Source organism: Trichoderma breve, chromosome 6, assembly GCF_028502605.1.
Source record: "Trichoderma breve strain T069 chromosome 6, whole genome shotgun sequence".
Classification (NCBI taxonomy): Eukaryota; Fungi; Ascomycota; class Sordariomycetes; order Hypocreales; family Hypocreaceae; genus Trichoderma; species Trichoderma breve.
The window spans coordinates 2,380,482-2,395,867 of record NC_079237.1 but is presented as its reverse complement, the minus strand read 5'-3'; the positions used below and the strand labels follow the sequence as shown (position 1 = coordinate 2,395,867).

The window sequence follows — 15,386 nt, the reverse complement described above, 5'->3', positions numbered from 1 at the left end:
ATGAAGAGCTACTGATGGAACCGGGGGAAAATCCAAGGTTGGACATAGAGCTCCAATGGGGGAAAGTACATAGAGATTTGGAGAGCATGAGGGTATCAGGAATAAAGATGCCTCATGCACCCATCGTATACAGTCACGAGGCGTTCATAATATAATATTGGACTTATTTGATTTGATAATACTACAATAGCTGTCTTACAGACTTGAGAACAACATAGAGCTATCAGAGCCCATGCCGCAGACCACATCAATCCAATATGCTCATTGTATTGATATTTTATCAAAACATATCTCATCCACCGTTCGCCTGCATTTCATGCGTCGCCACATGCATGCTAAAAACACAAAAAGAGGTAGCAAAGAACAGCAATAAGAAAACGCCCACTGTCTCATGACAAGATATGAACCATGTCGGTGTGGTTGATGGGTATGAAACGAGATATACCAAAGACTCCTGGAGCCATTCACCAAGTCTTTCCACATTGCTGCGTGTTTTATCATGGACACGAGCTTAGCTTGTATACCGTCGCCTAACGAAGGAAAAGGTCCCCAACGCCGTTTCTCAAGGATCTTGATCTATCCGGATGGTCGAAACCTAGATAGTCATCTTCAGATGAGGCTATGTTCCATAATTCGTCGTCTGTGTGGTTGGCTATAGTTAGTTTCAAGAAATCCTTGTAATGCATTAGTCATGAGTGTAGACGAACCATCATTAAGATATTGTGGTTTTGAATAGTTTGCCCTCCTTGCAATAGCAAACTTGATCTTCTCAAAGCTCTTGCCCTTGATGCCTGTCCGCTTCTCAAGTCTCTTCTTGGTGTCGACAAACTTCTCGCCCTGGATATTGCGTAAGTAAAAGGTGTCAAACAAGATGCGTTTTTCAATATGCTCACCTCCAGGAGAAGGAACTTGAAGGGAACACCGTGAACTCTGTTGACTTCGTTTTGGAAGTGGAACACGTGAATGAAGTTGTTGTCATCAGCAGCCAGTTCTTCCTCCGGGATTCGCTCGGCAAAGATCTGTGTGTACTCATTAAGGTTCAACACAGATTGGTCGCGAGCTGGCTCACGGTAAAATCTGTTAGAACTTGTTTCGTAAACCCTTATCCTCCCGCCTTCTGCCTCGTCGGGAATCTTGGCCTTCTTGACTAGCGCTTGTATCAAGTCTTCCATAGTTCCCGTTTTTGATACCAGCAGGTCAAGTTGGTCCTTGGAACAACAAGTTAGTCTAGCTGAAGCCTGCGGCTGTGCATTGTCCGATACATACCTCCTTGGTGATGCCTTCGCTCAGCCATGTGACTTTGATGTTCTTCTTGGTATCGAGCTCAGCCAAACTCATCTCCAGCACCTCAAAGTAAAAGGCATCATTTCTGTGGGTCGAGTTCAAAGTGTTTGACCCCATAGGTTGCAAAATCTGCTTTAAAGTCGGATTTGTGCCTCGTCTTACTGGAGTCTTGGGGTTATTGGTGCTTGCGTTGACCGTCCACAACCGGATATGTGTTGAAGGGGCTTGAAGGTGAGCGCCGACGCGTTCAGCTAAAACATCGTAGGTGATCTTTGAGTTGAGAACAAGCTCGAATGGTGGATACTGTGCTGGGTCAGATCTAGTAGGATGAGCGTGGAATTTTACAGTTCGCTTGTGTTCGAGGAAGTCGTAATATTCACGAGCATCCTCGACACGATCGAATGACTTGTTACTAAAGGAATGTCAGTCATCATTAGAGAAAGAAAAAAAAAAAATAAGGTGTTAGGCAGCAGAACATACGCTTCCTGAGATGCCTTGTCCGCCACACGGCCATTCTCAGTCTTCTTGTCGGAAATACGTTGGAAGCAAATAATATCACCATCTTGAAGTTCAGCAGCCTTGAGAGTCTGCTTTCCCTTTAGAGGTTCAATCATTGTCGGTTTGATTTCCTGTTTGAGATAAGACGTTAGCCTCCTTGCTTGTCATGGGATTCGCGTAGTTAGTTTCTCATACCTCCCACATCAACAGCTTCTCGTCAGAAGAAAGCTTGTCGCCCCAACCCATCTTCTGAAGAATCATGGGAACAAGCTCGTCGACCTTCTTCTCCTTGCTAATGTACAGATGGCCCACGCCTTCTAGAGTCTGCTTCTCCACATCGAAGTGCTTCAACAGCAATAGGATGGTATCGCTCTTTACTTGAGCGCCATTTGGCTGGCTTTGATATGATGCCCAGACAGGCTCGCCGTTTTCATTGACCTCGCTGGCGACCTCGGCCCAAACTCGCAAACTCGTGTCTCGGTGTGCAGCTGAGCGGGAGAATATCTCTTCAACGGTTGGCCGCAGGTCCATGATTGGTTGATCTGGCCGAATTGTTTTGTTTTGACGATTAACCATCAGCCACAGCCTGACGCGAGATGGATCCTGACCCATGTCAGAGGCGACCTGAGCGACAAACTCTTGCATCGGCATAGCTCGACGAATGCGGTACAGTTTAGGTGCAGCAGGATCGAGCTCAGGATTAGCATCAAAGACACAAAGATCGGTGCCTCCATAGTTTGCAAACGTGTCGTTTGTGATCACCTTGGCCATCATATACAGATGCGCCTCCTTTTGTTCACGTCGACGGGCCTCCCTCAAGGCATTTTCCTCTTCAAAGCGCTCCCCTAGAAGAAAGAAAATTCAGTCAGTTATTTTTAAGGTCGTAAAATAAGGCAACATATAACTTACGGAGAAGTTTTGGAGTGTCCTCCTTGGTGACGGGACAGAGGACTTTGTCAAGCCGAGATTGGCGGATATATACCAACATGTAAGCACTGTTCTGGCGCATGATCGGGGCCTTCTTTTGAAGAGGCGCTCTGGGGTAGCCGTGAGGAGTTCGATATTCTCCACCAAAATTCTCTTCCAAGACCTCTCTGGAAGTGGCCTTGGTGACTTTGTCATCATCGTACTTGTAGAACCAGCCGTCTTTTGATGGCTTGATAAACGCATAATAGTGACCGGCGTTCAAGTCGCCGCTGTGTACAAGGACACCATGTAGTTGGTAAATCCAGGGCTCGGATCGGTCGGCCTCGTCCATGAGATAAGGGGAAGCGTCAAAAGTGTCAGGGAATTCGTAGCGGTCGTTAATCTTCATCATCATGTCTCTTTGAATGTCATACTCGAATCGCTTGAGCTGGAGGTGCAGAACGTCTGGGAAACTGGTGAATATGACGCCCTTGTTGGCATCCTGCAACTTGTGCTGATCGCCAGCAAAATATTGGTTTTCTCCGTCCATCTTCTCGACCTGGATATAGTCTTGAAAACTTTCCAAAAGGTTCTTGTTTCCGCTGACGTTGAGCTGGATATCCCAAAAATCCTCAATGCGCTTTGATTCGTAGTCGACATTTATGCATGAAATGTACGTCTTAATCTTACCACTGAAAAGCTCAGGCAGTACGTTTTCGGCCTTGGTGCCCTTCATCTTCTCCTCCATGCGTTCCATGAGTTTTCGCGACAACTCCTGCACGTCTTGCTGCTCGAAGATGTGTCTCGTTTCCCAGCCGAAGGACTTTGTTAATTCATTCGTGCCAACCGCCTGCTCGGATGTCTGCAATTGATAAAAAAGGCGCTGCAGAGTGTAAGCAGAATTCTGCATGCTTTCATCATTTTCGGTTGGAATTTCGTAGATGGCCTATGCAGAGTTAGTAACAGGTGTTGGACTAGGTAAGATGTTTGCAAGCAAGAAAGGAGCAGGGAGAACTGACTTTTCTGAAAGCGTTTGTGAAGTATAGCGACTGGAGAAGAGAGTTGAGGTAGCAGGTGGCACCTTGATTCTTGAGACCAACATAGCCCGTTTCTTTCTTGGAGTCGTAGTTGGTAAAGTTGTGCCAAAGCACGCCAGTCTCGTCCTCGACAAAACGGACGTAGGCTGTTATGTTAGCAGTGTCGTTCTCTACCAGCGGCCGACTGTCACCTTCCCAAGGCACGTTGAACATTCTCCGAATCTCAACGAAGCGGGTGAAGCCCCAATCGCCTTCCTCCTTAGTGAAGCGATGATGCGCGGCATGATTGACATATAGGCTGGGATCATTAGGGTTCCAAAGGACCAAGCCAAATTGCACGCAACAGCTCCAATTCTCGGGAATGGCATCGGGCTCGAACCCGTGCTCCAGGTAGATGGAGCATTGATCAGTGTTGTTACCATGGGGAAAGAGCAGAATGCGCCTAGATGTAGCAGTGTCAGCTGGGAGCGAACTTATACACGAGGATGTATGTATATCAAATCGTGGTAAACGGACCATGGAAAGCCGCCTGCTTCAAATACGGGGCCGTGTTCTCGCTTGCCAAGGCTTCGCCAGTTCTCGACCGTCCATGTGTGTACAAAGTCTTGGAGGATCTTGGGCTCGTCGAGCAGGGGCGGGAGAACAATCTCTTTCATGGCCTCATCTGCAATAGCACGAGTCAAGTCAGTGAGGGCGCTCTTGTCAGAGAAGAGGGAGAGGGAGAGAAATACGCACAGTCGTTAGCTAGAGGCAGATCTTGTAGCTGATCGGCCTCATGTTCGACGGCGCCTTCGGGGCTGATGATGGCCACAGATTCTTTCTCGGGAGCGTTGGGGACGCCGACATAGTCGTCTGTGTCGACGACCATGTCGTTGGGTGAAGGAACGTTGTAGCTCTGTTTGCGAGTGGCATCGTTAGCTCGGATTCGATACGGTAGCCCAGGTTGGCGGGCTTCGTCGTCGGACTGCATGATGACGATTGACAAATTCAGCTGTGGTGAGGTGGAAGTGAGGGGCCTAAGAGAAGTAGAAACGCGAGGTCACCCAGCCTGGATTTAACCGGATGCTTGTGGCGATGCCTCGGAGCGATCGGAGAGCAGAGCTCGCCAAGCTGGGAGGCCCTCGGAACGTTGCGACTTTTCCCCACGCTGCGACGACGACGAGGACACTGGCGATGCACTGCAGCAGCTATGATGGCAGGCAGAGACAGGTCTCGACGAGAGGAGGGAAGATACTGAGGCTGAAAGGGGAATGGAAGACGAAGAGATGAAAACGACAGAGCCAGATCCAGAGCCAGATCGGATCAGAGCACAGCCGAGGACGTGGGATGTTGTGAAGATGCAGATGATACGATGATGATGATGAACGATGACGATGACGATGATGACGACTGGGGTCGTGAAGCGCAATTGCCGGCCAGAAGACGCAGATGCAGATGCAAGATGCAGATTCAGAAGCACAAAGGCTCGGCCGAACTCGACTTGATACTAGAGGATGATAAGAGGTAAGAAGACAAAGAGACGTACCATGATTTCAGAAAGGGCCTGAGGCCAGAGGCAGGCCAGGAACGTGCAGGAGCTCCAGCTGTTGCAAAGCGCTGGCGGGGTGCAGGGCTTGCGATGAAGAAGGCGCGTGTGTGGCGGCTGCCCGTGCTGGCGGATTTGGGTTGGGGAAGTTGCAGCGGGAGCAACGGCAACGGGCAAGAGCAACGGCCGCAGTACTGTAGCTCTAGGTACTCAAGGTACTTCTCGTGCTACTAAGGTAGGCAGACAGTAGCGGCTTGGATGAGCCTTGCAAGGGAGGCAAGAGCAGAAAACCACATGCAGTGCAAAGGAAAAAAAAGTCAAGTACCAAACAAGGCGCCGGCAGCGAGACAGATTAGAGACAGATAAGATCCCTATCGGCCAGCCGGCAAAAGTTGGTTCGGTTGCACAGTGGGCGGGTGGGTTTGACAAGGCGACCAGAAGCTAAAAGGAATTTAATCAATATGAACCTAGACGATGCGAACTGAACAACAGAAACCCAGACTGGCGATGGCCGAGGCAAGGCGGAGTTGGGTACAAAGGTCCAGGTTTTTCTGCCAAGTGACTTTTATTGATTTCTCTATTTCGTCCTCAGTTTCCTAGTGGAGCAGCGGCGAGAAAAAAAGACTTCACGAAGCTCTGGCATTGGCTTGAACACTGCCAGACCCTCTGGCAGCTGGCGTCATTACGTTAGCAGCTATGGGCTTTTGGTGGCGGTATGTGTTTTATGACCGCAAGCTCCATTCTTTTTGGGGTATTGAGTGGTCAATGGCTTCGATGGCCGTAGCTAAGAGGCTGCAGCAGTGGTGGAGGAGGGGGGAAGCTTTCCTACCTTGGGAATGTGCTCTGCTCCGTACATAGATGAGATGGAAGCTGATATTCCAGGGGGTGAGCATCTATAGGTGTAGTAGATTGAAATAAGGAAGATTAAAGTACACGATTACTGGCGGTAGGGCTTATTTTCGTCCAGCCATTCCGAGCTTTGTCTTTGATCCCTCGGCTCGGTGTATTTATTCATGCACCCTGTTGAGACAAAGACAGTCAAGCTTAACAAAGAGACAATCGATGATGGTTGCTTGGACTGACTGAGCTGAGCTGCGTTGTGATAAGCGAGAACCTGCACATACCCCGCCAGCCGGTCAAGACCCCGCGGTATCCATCCGTCACAGCCGAGTACCGCTCTAACAGCGATCGACTCTTTGCTGAACCTCGTGCTCCCCACCTCACCCCGAAAGGACCCCACCTCGCCGCTGACTAAGGAAGACTAGGCCAGCAGTTTTGCTTGTGACTGATGGTACACTTGCATTTGTACCTAGTATTATCAAAGATACCTTAGTAGCAAGCATACAGCATCGAGAGGGGGATGATGGGCGTCAGTATATTTCTTCCGTCATAATAAGTAGACAGAATTGCAAATCTATAGATGCCGGTTCTTAATTCTCAATTCGTACCGTATGGACAATCTGGAGAAGATGGTGACGATAGTGCAACGCACGAAATGCAGATCAATACTGCAACCTGTATGTGTGGCTGCCTGTCGCAGGCTAGAGGACTGCCTAGCTGGTAGGAATAGGCTGCTACAGTCTTGGAAACTTGATCTTGCTTGATGCTTTGGCATTGACCTGCGTTGGAGTGACTCAATCAAGGGGAGCACTGCATGCGATTGTCACAAAATTACATGTGATGAATGGTGCAGTGGCGGGATTCCCATCCGTCTAACCTTGGACCTTGGTACTTATACTAGATGTGTCACTTTGCCGCGCCTTGTACGCCCTTCCAAGCACATAATTGCTTACGCCTGTATGGGCTCTCTTGCATATTGTATCTGTAAGCTTGCTATGGTCTCTCATTTCATGTTTAGTTGGGTGGCGTTTATCTAGGGACCGACCTGGGATACGCAAAGTTCTATCTGGTCTCCTCTCAGAACCCTCTTTACACTTGACTCCAGGCTGCTGCAGGTACTTGGAAGCTTGACGCTACCAGGTGGGTTCGTAGCTGTATGTACTGTAGAGCTTCGTTGAACCAACCCAACACAGCGACAGCATCAGATAGTCTGGATGTATCTTTAGATGCTCTAAACAGCTTTAATCCCCGATTGTCCCCTGTAACCCAAAAATTCTAGCCCAGTGATTCATCTTCTGGACTCCAGAACATGCCGCCCATTCGGAGTGTGCCGATACCGCAGTCTGTGGGGCCCCTTTCGCCAGGCTTCAGGCTGACCAAACCTTAAGCACCAGATCTACCGGCACATGCCTCGGAGCTGCTTTATTAAAAGCCATTTGCCCTGGCTTGACTTGACGACGAAACAAGACCAAGCGCTCCAATTCCCCTCTCGACTGATCGCCTGATTCTCGACTTCTCCTCTCTGCATCGCATTTCCATTTCCGCCTCTGCTCCGCTCCTCTTCAACGCTGCACCGCTCACTGTTCGCACGCGACACGATCGTCACCAGCTTTCGACTAGCTTCATCTCTCTCCGATCCCTCTGTGCTGCATGGAACCGTGGGCATGTTCTCCGTAGCGCTGCGCTGCCACGGCAAACGATGTCGACCGTTTGCCAACTCGACGCTCAATAAAGCGATTCCTCGGCCGATCTTGATAGCGACGTCTCCTCTTGCGAAGATTCAGAAGAGATATGCGGCTCAGGCTGGCGCCAGCAACGGCACGTGGCGCCCGGTTTCTGTGTTGGACGAGTATGCTCAATCCATCATTACATCTATATTCAACCTCATATTTGACAGCCTATCTCGCTGTTCATTCTCGCACATCTTCATGTCTCTCTTCCTAGGCGAGCGCATGCGCTAACGTTGTCGTCGTCTCGTGCAGATGGGTTGCGAAAGAGGCACGCCCGATCAGCTTGCGCCAGCTGATGGTATTCGGACGCTCCCTAACCGAGTCGCGACTTATAAGCTCTGCAAACTACGTCCGAACCGAGCTCCCAGTCAGGTAATGACGTCGTACTTCTCATTTTGTCAATGTGAAGATGCTAATTGTGGGATGCATTTTACAGAATTGCGCATCGGATCCGTGACATGCAACAGCTTCCCTACGTTGTTGTAACAAACCCACACATCGAAGAGGTCTACCAGCTCTATTACAAGGCGTTTGACACCTTTCGCAAGTTTAAAGAAATCAAAACCTTGGAGGACAATGAAAAGTTCTGCGAGGTTATCAGCCAGAACCTCAAAGGCCACCTGACCGTCATCCCCAAGCTCGCCATGGGCATTCTCGAGTGCGGCCGCCTGATGGACCCCAAAGAGCTGGATCACTTTATGAATGTCATTCTTCGATCGGTAAGTCTTCTCACCACCCCATCTGCAATGACAGCGGAAAAGCTGACTGTGAGCCACGTAGCGCATCTCTCGACGAGTCATCGCGGAGCAACATCTCTCCCTTACAGAAACTTTTAACTCCCCCTACTTCTCGCCCGGCGCCACCCTCTCCGAGTCCGACTTCATAGGCGAAGTCTTCATCAAGTGCTTCGCCAAGGATGTCATCAGCCGCTGCGCAAAAGCCGTCACCCAGCTCGCCCGCTCCACCAACGGGCCCCAGGTGCAGGTGCCCGAGGTGAAAATCGACGGCCACCTCAACGCCAGCTTCCCCTACATCCTCAGCCACCTCGAGTACATTGTCGGGGAGCTCCTGCGCAACTCCGTCCAGGCCGTCATCGACCGCCATCAGCAACAGCCCGACCACGCCTCCTCTCCTCCCCCGCCCATCGAAGTCACAATCTGCGAAGCGCAGGAACACGTCATCATCCGGATATCAGACCGCGGCGGCGGCATCCCCCGCGACGAGCTGCCGTACCTCTGGTCCTTCAGCAAAGGCCCCCAGAGCCAGAAACGCCTCGAGAACCTCGGCCAGGTGCCCCGCATGGCCGCCACCATGCAGGAGCTTCATGTCACCGACGAGCTCGGCCGGGCTGACCTCAAGGCGCCCACGTACCTGGGCTCGCTCTCGACTCTCACCAGCCGGCCTCCTAATCTGCGGCTCGGCATGGGCCTCCCCCTAAGTCGTGTCTATGCCGAATACTGGGCTGGCTCGCTGAACCTACACAGTCTGGAGGGGTACGGCGTTGACGCCTTTTTACAGATTTCGAGGCTGGGCAATAAGAATGAGCAGCTCACAACAAGAGCTAGCATGGACGCTGTTTAAGCATTTGCTTCCAAGTCTTGACAGTTGCATTTTTGTTTTCGGAAAAGGAAGGAGGGGGGAAGGGGCGTCTCAGCAGGCAATCAGATCATGGAGTGTTTTATTTCAATGTTCTTCATCATTGGCTTTATTTTGACTTGGGTATCTATGATAGGATATGTCTATTCTGTCAGAGTTGGCAAGGCGTTTGGTTAGGTGTTATACTTGTGTCTTTTGACTCTTCTTACTTTTACTTCACCACCACATCCAACAAACGTGGTGAAAACACTAGCTTCACTCTCAAGATTCCCTATACTTAATGCGCATCATGAAGGCCTTATTAAACTGGTATCTCAACTGACTCAATTACATAAGACTAGAAAATGTACCTAACTGAAATGGGAGTGCTCAAATAAAAGAGGAATAAAATAGGGCTACATTATCAAAACTTCCAGCACTCCCCCTACTTGCTGATTTTGGGCAACGGCCGTAACATGGTGCTTTGCATCCACCATCGGGACCACTACCGCGACAGTTCCGGTACAAGAACCGAACAAGACAAAATAATAAAGAAGACGGAGCCTTTATCTCGACAACTCATCAAAAAAAAATCTTCTCCTCCCGTAGCAATAGCTGATTAGAATATGCATGAAACAAAGTGCCGTACGCGGCGGCAATTCCATGTTCGACCTCTTCAAGCCCAGATCTGTATCCGGACCGAGGCAGACTGAGAAAACCCGACATCATGACACTCCAACGCCAGCATTGCGTGACAGAACCAAGCCACCATTACGAATAATTTATCGGCGGCCGTGGCTTCGGACGGCACCACCCTGCATGGCCTCGAGCTCGTTCTCCAGCTGCTTGATCTGGGCATGGGTCTGCTCGAGATCCTTATTGAGACGATCACGCTCAGCAATGAGCTTCTGTTCCCATTGTCGGAAGCGCTGCTCCTCGACCTTGACCTGCTCAGTGAAACGCTTTCGCAGAGCCTCTTCCTCCTCCTTGAACTTGGGGTTGTCGAGCTTCCGGGGTCGGGCCTCGCCGAACTTGCGAGTCTCCATCTGCTGTGCTCGGTAGGCCTCGTAGTGCAGCTCCTCAGTGGTGTGGATGAGGTCGAGCATGTGAGTGCGGATCAAAATGGATCGCAGCTTCTTGAAGTCACAGTGGTCCTCGTTCTCGACCTCGGCAACGCCCCAAGAGTACTGGCGGCCCTTGACGATGCGACCATCGCTGGTCTTGACATCCTTCTCGGATCCGATGACGGCAAACGGCATAGCAGCCATAAGGCTACGCGCGTGCTGGGCGGCAGCCTCGTCATCCTCCTCGATAGGGGGCTGGTAGATCTTGATGTTCTGGGCCTCGATGACACTGACAATCTGCAAATTGGTTAGCAAAGGTGGACGTGTGGAACATGAGTGGTTTGCTTCATCGTACCCTCTGCTTGAACTTGGCCAGATCGGCGGGGCTGAGAGTATCAGCCTTGGCAATGACGGGGATCAGGTTGACTCGTGAGCAGAGGCGCTTCATGACCTCGATATCCAAGGGCTTCAGGGTGTGGCCGGTAGGGCGGATGAAGTACAGGCAGGCGTGGACACGGAGATCAATCTTGTCCTGACGGCGCGGCTGCTGCTCCTGGAGCATGTAAGACTCGTGCTGGTCGTCGAGGAACTCGATGATGGGTTGCCAAGAGTCGCGGTTGTTGACATAGTCACCGAATCCAGGGGTGTCGATGACGGTCAATCGAACTAGAGAGCATCACAAAACTCAGGCTTAGCATGTTGTCTCCTCCACAACGTTACACCACCCCTTAGGCAGCTAGGTAGCTCTTACCCTTGAAGAACTTCTCCTCGAGCTCGGCTTTGGTGATTTCAATCTCCACCGTCTTGTCGACCTGCTTCTGGTGTCGGCGCTTGTGGTCGGCGTAGTTCTTGATGGTCGTGGAGAAGAGGGTGTTGATGAAGGTCGTCTTGCCCAGACCAGACTCGCCAGCAACCTAAAGCGTGCATGTTAGTTACTGTTTTCTGGAACAATCGAGCTCGCCAGGCCGCAGACGCGTTTGCAAACGGCACATCTCGAGGGCAATCGCGTACCATGATGGTGAAGCTAGCTCCACGCTTCGCGACAATCTTGTGTCGCTGGTTGGGCAGATTGGCAATGCCAATCGGTGAGGCGCTCTCAGCAGCTGCGGGAGCCATCTTGCACACGTGGAGGTGGAGGGGCTACGGGATGAGTGTCTTGGGGGAGCTTGAGGGAGGACGAGCGAGAGGACGGTAGCAGACGATGGCTACGGATGCTAAAGCAAAAGTCAAGAGACAGGAGGAGGAATATCAGGTGGCCGATGGCTCTGGTCAAACGGAAAACAAAGTGGAGGTTCGCACTTCCTGAGCTTGAACTTTCAGGGGATAGAAGGGGTTGAGGCGGTCGTATCCCCCAATTTTCCACTCTGGCGAATTGCCCAGGGGCTGCTGGGTGCTGATAGGCCAGGTGGCGGATTGGGTTTAGCGGGCTGGTACGACTGGGTTGGACTGGGTTGGACTGGGGAGGGATAGGCAGAGCAGGAGCAACGGCGGTCGGTCTCCTTTTTTTGGTGCTTGCCTTTTTGTCTGCTAGCATGAACAGGTTGGAAGCAGAAGCAGTGGATGAGGTTCTGGGTACTTTAGTCTCTCACTCTCTACTGTGCTACAGCCGGTGTAGTAACATGTACACGCTACCTACCAACTCCAGATTAGATGAGATGGCCAGTGCGCTCCCGGCATTTAGTACTGAATGGTGTTTGCAGTGTACGAGCACTGAAAAGTAGTCGTACCACTTTAGGCTTAGATGGTAGGAGCGGAATAAATTGTCTGCCGGACTTTTAACGGCAAAGGAAAAAAAATTGAAGAAAAAAAAGCCCCGTATCGATAAGAAAGTCGCAGCTCGTTTTTTTGATGCGAATGCAGCAGAACAATATCAGAGCTTCATCTCTCAGTATAGTTTGTTCATGATCATGGCAAGTGGTCGACAATGAAGACCGATTTCAGGGTATGACACAAGACTTGATTTTGATTCATCAGACCATTCCCTCATCGCCCAATTGCCCACTGCACACAATACACAACTACGATCCCAGATCGATTCCGGGTCGACGGCTAACCTCGAGTCCTTCATAGTTTTCCAACTTGCTGGGCACTGTCTACTGCCAAGGCAACTTGGTCTTCAGTCCAGATGGCACCCATCTATTTTCGCCCGTTGGCAACCGCGTGACCGTGTTCAACCTGGTAGAGTATGTCGTGCCGGCGCATTGTGCCCATCAAAGTCTCTTGGACAAGACGAAGCTGGATGGCTAATTCGATACAACAGCAACAAATCCTATACCCTGCCATTCGCCCATCGCAAGAACATTGTTCGAATCGGCCTCTCCCCTCGCGGAAATCTCCTTCTCACCGTTGACGAAGACGGCCATGCGATCCTGACCAACGTTCCCCGCCGCGTGTCCATCTATCATTTCTCCTTCAAGTCGCAGGTCACAGCGCTCTCATTCTCGCCTTCAGGCAGATACTTTGTGGTGGGATTGGGGCGCAAGGTCGAGGTCTGGCATGTGCCTTCAACACCGGATACCAATGCCGACGGAGAGCTGGAATTTGCTCCCTTTATAAAGCGCCGCACCCTCACCGGCCACTTCGACTCGGTCCAGCATATCGAATGGTCCAGCGACTCCCGATTTTTCTTGACAGCCTCCAAAGATCTGACGGCAAGGATATGGAGTGTGGAGTCCGAGGAAGGATTCATCCCTACCGTCTTGGGTGGCCATAAGCAAACCGTCATTGGTGCATGGTTTTCCGGCGACCAAGAGTCGATTTACACAGTCAGCAAAGACGGTGCAGTCTTTACCTGGAAATACGTTAAGCCGCTCAACTCTTCAAAAGATGACGAGGATGAGGATGATAGCGATGGTGAGTCGGATATGAGATGGCGAATTGTGGAGAGACATTACTTCATGCAAGGTAGCGCCCATGTGCGATGTGCCTTTTTCCACGCCGAAACGAACCTCCTAGTGGCCGGTCTATCCAACGGCCTTTTCAGCCTCTACGAAATGCCCGACTTCAACAACATTCACAAATTGAGCATCTCCCAGAGCGACGTCGACTTTGTGACAATCAACCAGAGCGGAGAGTGGCTAGCCTTTGGTGCCTCAAAGCTGGGGCAGCTGCTAGTCTGGGAGTGGCAGTCGGAGTCGTATATCCTCAAACAACAGGGTCATTTCGACTCAATAAACTCTCTCGTCTACTCGCCAGATGGTCAGCGAATCATTACTACCGCTGATGATGGCAAGATCAAGGTGTGGGACATTGAATCTGGTTTCTGTATCGTCACATTCACGGAACACACCAGCGGCGTCACGGCTTGTGAGTTTGCCAAAAAGGGAAATGTCCTCTTCACGTCAAGTCTCGATGGCTCTGTCCGAGCCTGGGATCTCATCAGATATCGAAATTTCCGTACCTTTACAGCCCCAACAAGGCTTTCCTTTACAAGCATGGCTGTTGATCCTAGTGGTGAAGTAGTAGCCGCTGGATCATTGGACTCATTTGACATTCACATCTGGTCAGTGCAGACCGGCCAACTGCTTGATCGGCTGGCTGGTCATGAGGGCCCTGTGTCTGCGCTGGCTTTCACACCAAATGGTAACTCCTTGGTGAGTGGAAGCTGGGACAGGACAGCACGAATCTGGTCCATCTTCAACAGAACACAGACAAGCGAGCCATTGCAGCTGCAGGCCGACATTCTCGACATTGCAGTCAGACCAGATTCCCTTCAGCTGGCTGTTTCCACAATTGATGGCCAATTGACCTTTTGGTCAGTATCAGAAGCTGAGCAGACGGCGGGTCTCGACGGGCGCCGCGACGTATCCGGAGGACGAAAGATGTCAGACCGGAGGACCGCTGCGAATATCGGTGGCAACAAGAGTTTCAGCACAATCCGATACAGCACTGACGGAAGCTGTCTCCTAGCGGGTGGCAACAGCAAATACATCTGCCTCTACTCCGTGTCTACCATGGTGCTGCTCAAGAAGTTTACCGTCAGCGTGAACCTGTCTCTATCCGGAACACAAGAGTTTCTCAACAGCAAGTTCCTGACCGAGGCCGGCGCCCTGGGAGAAATTGACATGCAGGGCGAGGCGTCCGACCGCGAAGACCGCTTTGACGCGAGCCTGCCCGGATCTAAGCGCGGCGGTGACCCTTCGGCGAGGAAGCAGAGGCCCGAGGTTCGGGTTACAGGAGTTGCCTTTTCACCTGCCGGTACGGCGTTTTGCGCTGCTTCGACGGAGGGCTTGCTCATTTACAGCTTGGACCACACGCTGCAGTTTGATCCGTTTGATCTCAACATTGAGATTACGCCTGCGTCGACTTTGGCCGTGATGGAGAATGAAAAGGACTACCTCAAGGCGCTGGTCATGGCATTCCGACTCAACGAAGCTGGCCTTATCAAGAGAGTCTTCCAGGCCGTTCCACCAGCCGACATCCCTCTCGTGGTCGCCGATCTCCCCATCGTCTATGTCCCGAGACTGCTCCGCTTCGTCGCCGCCCAGACGGAGGAATCGCCGCACATTGAGTTCTGCTTGCTGTGGATCAAGGCGCTGGTCGACAAGCACGGCGCTTGGCTGACGGCCAACCGCGGAAAGGTGGACGTTGAGCTGCGCGTGGTGTCGCGTGCGGTTGTCAAGATGAGGGATGAGATTCGGAGACTGGCCGATGAGAACGTGTACATGGTTGACTATTTGTTGAGCCAGGCTGATAATAAGGACGACAAGGACGGTAATGGCGATGTGTACTTGACGAGCGCGCAGCAGAAGACGATCGATACGATCATGAATGGCACGGGTGGCGAGTCTGATGATGACGATGGTGAAGATGAGTGGATGGGCATGAATTAAACTTGAGATTCTTGAATAAGGAGCATATATGGGTTTTATTTACATTAGAGCTAAAAACAAATACACAAAATGAACAAAAGTCCTTAAGCCATCAT

General features: G+C 51.2%; 4 protein-coding genes across 4 annotated transcripts; 2 read left to right on the top strand and 2 right to left on the bottom strand.

Moving 5' to 3' along the window:
- Positions 1–530: 530 nt before the first annotated feature.
- Positions 531–4,695, bottom strand: T069G_09657 (ICP0-binding domain of ubiquitin-specific protease 7 domain-containing protein; the record flags this gene model as incomplete). The annotated part of the gene is made up of 11 exons (XM_056176867.1): positions 531–640; positions 708–837; positions 894–1,208; positions 1,267–1,696; positions 1,765–1,913; positions 1,978–2,175; positions 2,221–2,627; positions 2,692–3,634; positions 3,708–4,167; positions 4,242–4,389; positions 4,461–4,695. The coding sequence occupies 11 exons, from the start codon at positions 4,693–4,695 to the stop codon at positions 531–533; spliced, it is 3,525 nt and encodes a 1,174-aa protein (XP_056025345.1).
- Positions 4,696–7,754: 3,059 nt separating this feature from the next.
- On the top strand, positions 7,755–9,401 carry T069G_09656 (mitochondrial branched-chain alpha-ketoacid dehydrogenase kinase domain-containing protein; the record flags this gene model as incomplete). Its single annotated transcript, XM_056176866.1, has 4 exons — positions 7,755–7,939; positions 8,073–8,192; positions 8,257–8,539; positions 8,601–9,401. The coding sequence occupies 4 exons, from the start codon at positions 7,755–7,757 to the stop codon at positions 9,399–9,401; spliced, it is 1,389 nt and encodes a 462-aa protein (XP_056025344.1).
- A 776-nt stretch (positions 9,402–10,177) lies between these two features.
- Positions 10,178–11,575, bottom strand: T069G_09655 (septin domain-containing protein; the record flags this gene model as incomplete). The annotated part of the gene is made up of 4 exons (XM_056176865.1): positions 10,178–10,756; positions 10,815–11,125; positions 11,211–11,373; positions 11,471–11,575. 4 exons carry the CDS (start codon positions 11,573–11,575, stop codon positions 10,178–10,180), a joined length of 1,158 nt encoding a protein of 385 aa, XP_056025343.1.
- An 808-nt stretch (positions 11,576–12,383) lies between these two features.
- T069G_09654 (WD domain, g-beta repeat domain-containing protein) lies at positions 12,384–15,291 on the top strand (the record flags this gene model as incomplete). The annotated part of the gene is made up of 3 exons (XM_056176864.1): positions 12,384–12,401; positions 12,530–12,642; positions 12,720–15,291. The coding sequence occupies 3 exons, from the start codon at positions 12,384–12,386 to the stop codon at positions 15,289–15,291; spliced, it is 2,703 nt and encodes a 900-aa protein (XP_056025342.1).
- Positions 15,292–15,386: the final 95 nt, after the last annotated feature.